At 39.4% G+C, this 7,717-nt stretch overlaps 1 protein-coding gene across 1 annotated transcript; it reads right to left on the reverse strand.

Annotated features, from left to right (window-relative positions):
* Positions 1 to 852: 852 nt before the first annotated feature.
* LOC142038395 (olfactory receptor 5AP2-like) lies at positions 853 to 2,671 on the reverse strand. The gene is made up of 3 exons (XM_075043820.1): positions 1,747 to 2,671; positions 1,399 to 1,409; positions 853 to 1,302 (listed from the first exon to the last, which is right to left on the reverse strand). The coding sequence occupies exons 1-3, from the start codon at positions 2,669 to 2,671 to the stop codon at positions 853 to 855; spliced, it is 1,386 nt and encodes a 461-aa protein (XP_074899921.1).
* Between the last annotated feature and the right edge of the window lie 5,046 nt (positions 2,672 to 7,717).

Below are 7,717 nucleotides of genomic sequence, written 5' to 3' on the forward strand. Positions count from 1 at the left end.
TTGGGTACACCACTGTACACATCCCTTGACTAAGCTGCAATATAGGTGTGACTTGAAACATCTTTGGCTGCCTGCAGTCCCCAGGGTTATCTGTTACATTTGGGCTGACAGATATAACACAGGCTTATGGGAAACTCAAACCTTTTTGCACTGGAACCAAAATAAGATGATGTAGGACATTTCCAGCAATGCTAGTTATCTGTGTTCAAGCAGCCAAAGCAAGGTCCTCTCAGTTGTTTTCTCCTTAAATGCTGCTGATTGTATTGACTAGATTGTCATTGACTTTGATGGGCATGTAGGTGCTGACTTATGTATAGATACTTACAGTAGGGTGTCATAATCTTGAACTGAATCCCATTCCTATATCCAGTCAACTGAATCTCTCTCCTTACTCTTTACTTTCTGGTGGGAGGAACTGATTACCATGGGATGAACTATACCAATATGCCAGCAATCCGTTTGTGTATTTGTCCTGAAAATATGCACAATTTTTTTTCTGACTTTGCTGGCATTTTGCTACAAATTAGGTTTATTTATGCTGGAGTCATGTTCTTATGACAATGATTTATTTCAGACAGCCTTGAAAGCTAACCATTATGTAGAAGAAGGGAAAAAGGCTTAAATATTTTGTAGTTAAGGTACAGATTTTATGGCTTATTTCTGTAGTCTCTGTAATATTTTGGACAGTGACATTAAATGTATTCGTTTATTCATTATACAGATTATGTACATTTCTCAGTATTTTCCAACAAAAGCTAAGATGTCCAAACCCTTTACAGACTTTGAGGAATGCATTAATTCTTTAATTTTTAACCTTTCAAGTGTGAACAATTTTCAGAAAAATCAGTGAGACTATCTAGGAAGAGGCACCTTGCTGAAGAATTGTCTTCTCCTAGATATCTTTCTCAGAGTATGCTTTACTTTGTTTCGTAAGCCGTATATGATTGGGTTCAGCACAGGAGTTACTACTATGTGAGAAAGAGCCACCATTTTGCTGCTGTTCGGCAAGAGACCGGACTTTGGCTTTAAATGTATCAAGGCAGTTGTGCAGTAGAACAGTGTCACCAACACCAGGTGAGCAATGCAGGTGAAAAAAGCTTTGCGTCTTCCTTTGGCAGATGGCATTTGGAGGATGGTATGGATTATCTGAATGTAAGAGGCTGCTATCAAGATAAATGGGATCAAAACAATTACCAAAACCAGATGTCTGAAATAGACCAGATGAACCAGATTCAAGCAATGTTTCTCACACTCTTCATTTGCAATCAGGGGTGTCCAGATGACTATCTTGGATGTTGACATCTACACCATAGGTGTAAAAACTAATAGTAATTCAGAACATAACATTAATAAAGAAATGGTCTGTCCACTACAAATTGAGTTTCAACTTATTCTGACCTGAATTTCAGCTGTAGTGAGGAAAAAGAAAGCAAGGGGCAGGCAAGAAGATATCACATGGAATAATACATATACAATGACATTCATGGATTTATTTTGCTTACTTTACAGTGTTCACTATATATTCTTGTTCTTTCTCCATACCACGCCCCAACTGACAGCAAGATTATTTACCTCTTTTGTTTCTCTGCTTATTTATTTTTAAGATGTACAGCTATGTATTTCCAAGCTTTATTCAAATTAACTATATTCACATGACATATAATTGTGTCCAAACCTGTAACTCATTGAGGATTGTTACCCCCCTTTTTTAAACAGAAGGCAGCCCTCTGAAAGCCAGCAATCTACTTGTCTGTTTTCGCAGAGCTTCCTTTACTTCTTTGTTTCTCAGACTGTAGATGAGAGGATTGACCAAGGGAGTGAGAATGGTATAAAAAACAGAGAAGACTTTGTTTGGAGATATTTGGGTATCATGATGAGGAAGTACATAAACAGTTAATATTGACCAGTAAAAAAGAATCACCACAATGAGATGTGAGGAGCAAGTGGAAAAGGCCTTTTTTCTTCCACTGGCAGAAGGAATTCTCATGACCGTGATAATAATGTAGAGATAGGATGAGAAGGTCAACAGAAATGGAGGCAGTGAGCACACACCCGCCACAACAGAAGTGACAAGTCCCGCCACATGAGTGTCACTACAGGAGAGTTTTATTATTGGGAATGAGTCACAGAAAAAATGTTCAATTTCATTAGGCCCACAGAAATCTAAATCTGAGATCAGGAGTGTTAGTATAGAATTAGACAGAAAGCCACTTATCCAAGATGCAGCACCCAGCTGGAGACAGAGCTTGCCATTCATATGGGATGGGTAGTGCAGAGGTTTGCAGACTGCTAGGTACCGATCATAGGACATCACTGCAAGGAGATAGCACTCTGCAGCTGCCAAGCAACCAAAGAAATAGTATTGTGTAAAACATCTGTTGACTGAAATACTTCTGTCTCCACCCAGATAACTAAGCAACATTTTTGGCAAGATATTTGAGCTGGAGCAGATTTCCAAGCAGGCCAAGTTGCCCAGGAAGAAGTACATTGGGGTGTGAAGGTGCCGATTAGCCACCATCAGCACAATGATGAAAGTGTTTCCAGTTATGGTTACAATGTAGATTGACAGAAACATCAGGAAGAGAAGAGAATCCAGTTCAGGGCGATTCCCAAATCCCAGGAGGATGAACCCTGTGACAACTGTTTTGTTTTTCCACTCTTGCTTTATCATAACTTTTGTACTAGAGATAAAACAGGAAATGTTAGCACCAATGAAGACCCTGACAGTTAAGACTCAAATAATGAAAGTTTCTTCACAGAACAGAGAAGCAAAAAGTCTTTGGATTATCAGACCTGTTATCTGATTTCCATAAAGATTTCTCACATACCAAGAGTCACATTACTTATTACTCCACATACTGAGAAGAGCACTTAAAACCGAGGTAATACCTGTGCTTCTTCTCTGGCACAAGTGTACTTTCTAACATGTTTCTAGCCTGTGCAAGCAAATTAAAAGTCAACTTCTTTCATTAGGTGCCATCAGAAGTTTTGCCGTATTCCTTTCTGTGGTGAAAAAAAGAAGTATTTGGTCTGATTGCTCCGGTAGTAACATAGCCATATTTCCATTGCTAATATGTATTGATGCATAATATATATATATACACACTATATATACTTATGTAGCATGACTGTTAATGCAGACATTTTTTCTTATTTGAAGGAGGCTGAAAAAGAATCCAGCTTCCACCAATGAAAATACATATGAAGAACAACTATACCATTGTCAGCATACGTTCGCGCTGCCAAAAAACCCCCAAACACACACAAAAGCACCTTCCAGTTGTCTCACCCTTCAGTCTTATCAATGGGTAGAATGAAGGATTCCAGATTTAAGGAGTTTAATTCACCCTAAAACAGAGTGAATCATCTTGTGAAAATACCTATTTCTTGTCATTAAGAAGTCAGAGATAATTTAGTTGCCAGACCCTTAATCAGAAGAATACAGTTTAGATAAATCCTACTGCTTGTCATAATGTTCTTTTTTATTTTCCTTTCATGTGTACTGAATCACCTCATTCTCTAGATTTCCTTACAAATCCCATTTTCCAAAACTCCTGAGGCTTTGGCTGATGTTTCTGGATTTGTTTAGTACAAAAATACCTACCCTCCCCCCAAAATTCAGTGGCCAAAACTAGACACAGTACTGTGGTTAAGGCTATACTGGCAAAGGAAGTGAACACAAAATCGACTTCTTTTTCCTTCTGTATAGAGTCTTCTTGTCAGCTCTAGTTTTATCTAGATGCGCATGGAGTTGGGGGAGGTATTGGCAATTCATTAATGGGGTGCATTTTTCAAGCCCATGCACCCGGCAACACAAATTCCAACCATGACCCTTCACAGACTGGGAGGGACAATCTTCAGCCCTGTGGTTCCCTAAACACATCCTCTTGTGTAAAACATCCTCTATTACAAATCTACTACAAATTCTCTATTACAATCCTCTATTACAAATGCAACCTTGGTGGGGGTTTTTTTTCAGCCCATTGTCTTCCTAAATCTAGCACTCCAATTTAGCAGCATCTATTTGAACCATCTCCAGCGGTATTAATGTCACCTAACTTGGAACATCTGCACCTAAGGCACTCACCCCAGATTCCTCTTATAGTCTACAGAGAGAAGTGCTTTGGATTGTAATCCATCCAACATGTTTTATGTATCTACTCCGTATGAGCTAAATCATCTAAGGAAATTATTTATTTCTTTCCGCTGACAATAGAAGGAGTTTAGATACTAGCTCAGAAGTCAGCTTCTGACATGCAGACTGCACTTCCTTTTTGATGTTGCTCCCAACATTTAGGCACTACAGAGAGGTAACCAGCCACTATAGCAGTGAAGGCCATATAAGGCCACCCATCCAATAACTGACATCTGGGTTACTTGTGATAGCAAAAGTTGGTAAGACATTTCTTTCCACAGATCTAATTTGAAATTTTCTTTCAAGCTTTTACTCATTCAAAACCCCAATTTTTAGCCAAATTGCCAACATCAGACAATGGAAAATGTTGGAAGTGTGTCCCGTTTCTGTGTCAATCAACAAACATTTCAGACCAACACTGTTTTTTACCTGAAGCCACAGGAACATTGAAATCCAATTAAAAAAATCTTTCACTTCTCAAGGTTTTGTATCCTTCTTTAGTTTCTTTAAGATCTTGATGTTCTCATTAAAGAAAAAAAAAGAAGAATTAGAGCTCCTTGTTTGGTAATGACACCCCACCCTCACCCCCACCCCCCATAATTTCCATCTTTTCCTTCTTTTTTTTTAGCCAACTGAATATACCAACTCTTCTTTTCCATTCTGTCAGGTAGAGAGTGTTCCTCCTTTCACCTGACTCCTTAAAAACCTTTTCAGAACTGAGACCAGTGAAACACCCCAGGGAATAATCAAGCAAACAAAAGCCTTGGAGAGGTTGTTGTCACTAGCCTCATATGCACATAAATAACCATTCTTTTCCTGTACACTGTTTGGAATTAGCGCTTTCTTAGCCTACATTTTGATTACTTTTGGGCCTGGATGGAATTCTATTGATAGATAGGATGGATGACAACTAAGTGGAAGATTACTATGATGATCATCATTGCTATCAGGTCAACACTGGGTTCTACAGATGTGTTGAAGTCTAAAACTGACCTGGATTCAATGCCAGGCAGCTACCTGAGTGCCAGCTATTTCAGTCATCCTCTGGAGATGCTGCTTGATCTTCTTTTTCTGCAGAGTGACTGTGTTCCTATCTGTGGTATCACAAATAAATGAGATGATTGTTCCAGGTCTTGGTTTTTCATCTCAGCTTCCTAGCTCGCATTTGAGAAGGCCAGGCAGACTGTAATTTGTTAGTCAATATTCAGACTGCTTATTCTCCAAGGCCAGACAGAAACAGCTTGATGAATAAATATCTCTTGGCAAAGCAAAACTTTGCATCAGCTTGGTGAGCCTCAAAAGGAAAAAAAAAATCGTAAGAACATGGGGAATTTCAAAGACCACATGAAAAAAGTGAAGTCCCCAAAAAGTAGAAGGGGAAGTTGTATTATGCAAATACCACTAGATGGGAGTGTAGTCAAAACAATCTGAAATACCAGTTTCTATCACAGTGACTTTGGCCTGCACAGGTGCAGAGCTGGTCCTAGCTGAACTGCAGAGACTGAATGTCATCCGTTTTGATTGCTAACATGAGATGGAATAAATCTGGCTCAAAAATACAAAATCTCCCTGTTGACTTTCACATGGGATACCCTTAGTTTCCCACCAACTGGCCACTGTCAGTTCCATGATAGAAATAAAATGTTCAACCAGACAGCCTCAGCTACATCATTGCCATGGTCTCTGTGTCTAAGTGTCATCTAGAGGCTTTAGCTTGGAGGACAAGACACACCAGAAGACAGATCTCTGTTCTTGGTGCCAGAATGCCTTCATATAATTAATTCACACACTATTAATTTGTACCTAGCCTCAGGTAGTTATTTACAAACTCCATTTGGAAAGTGAAGAGAGAATGGGCAATGTGAGTCTTTCAGTATCAAAATTGTCACCTGAAGAGGCTATTGAAACTCACAAAAGTATCTGTGTCTCTCCACTGAGAAAGCTACACTGAGTATCTAGTTGATTCTAGATATCCAGGTATCTCGTTAAAATAGTCAGATGTTCGAGAGGCTAAATTTGGGTGAGATGACTTCAGCTTCTAAGTATCTAAGGACATTTCTGTCTTCCTTTTTTAAACCTGAGAATGATTACAATACTTGCTCCGTAAGTAAAATACTTGAGTCCTAGCTGCCATGTAGCTCAAAGAGTCATTACCCCGAGCTCCCTTACTACCAGATGGTGCCCTAGTTCTGCCATGGGGTGGAAAGTAATGCAACGTTCATAAGTGCTGAGAGGGACTCAGCAGTGATGGTCTGTGCATACTGTGTTCAATGTAAAATGTATTATCTGCTGCTGGGGAAAAAAAGTAGGCCACCAGGAGGAGATTTTGCATATCTCAGGTGTGTACCTATGTTTGGGTACATGGAAGGCTTACATGCGGTGCTCTTGTGAATTAAGGAAGAGAGAACAAAATGAAGATTTTATGAATTATGATTCTTCAGAAGCATTCGAACTGCAACCATATAACACCAACTTTGAATTGCTTTTGGATTTTTTTTAACCAGGTGTCCCAGCAGCATTAGGCCAAGGAACATCTTGCCAATACAGATAACATCTTCCTGATGGATTTATTAAAATTTCAATTTGCTTTTGGGCTATGAGATTACTTGAAATACAAGGCAGCCAGCCATACTGAGCATTAGCAGTAAATATGCCCCAGAGACAGGTAATAAAATGAGTGCTTTTAGACTGTACAGAAAAGGAATTTCAGAGAGATGTGTACAAGCTTCTCACTTTACCTGTTGGACATGGGAGGAAATCTTTGCAAAGATAAACACAAAGAAGAACACATAACAACAAAATGAGATTTCTGCTCACCTGAACCTGAAGGCTAAGACTTCATCTGGCCAAATTTGACACTGAATAAACTCAAGTTAATTTAGCTTCACATGGAGCTTTTTCTCTTTCATGAAATTCAAGCTATATTACGCGTGTTGAAAATTGGATTAATTTACTTAAACCTATATGTCCAATGTCATTTTAGGTTCATTTTGATTTCTTTTCTTGCCTGCATTTTGCTCAAGAAGAATGCAGGCCTATTGCAGGTATTGTGTCACACCTGCCATCAAACTGCAGAAACCTCAGACAGAATAAGATCTACATTAAGTAGCTGAATCCTGCACTGTCGCGTCCCAAAGTTGGAGCGACTCAGGTTCGTGGATTTCCTTTGTCAGAATTAAGGTGAAACGACACCAGGGGAGTTCAAACAACAATCAACATTTATTCAACCTAGCTAGCTTTGTCCAGATACACATGAACTTGTTAATATGAACCTTGCAACATGTCATTAAGCCGCTGTTTGAGAAGAAGGGGGAAGTATAGAAAAATGAAATGGAAAAAGGAACATTAAATGTATCAGAAGGGGAGCCCTCCCGTTGAGTCACGAGGTTCAGAGCAGACCCCCTTGCTTTCTGGACTCCTTCTCAAAGAGGAGCTCAGGGGCGGCTAGATCCACTCCTAGTCTCAGACTTGGTCAACGGTTTATGTTTCAAAGGATGAGGTGTAGGGACTGTGGAAAAGAGAGAAGGGAGAGAGAGAGAGAGAATGAGAGAAAGGAGAAAGAAAGAGGAGAAGGGTTTCACC

Source organism: Buteo buteo, chromosome 13 (assembly GCF_964188355.1).
Source record: "Buteo buteo chromosome 13, bButBut1.hap1.1, whole genome shotgun sequence".
In the NCBI taxonomy this organism is placed as follows: domain Eukaryota; kingdom Metazoa; phylum Chordata; class Aves; order Accipitriformes; family Accipitridae; genus Buteo; species Buteo buteo.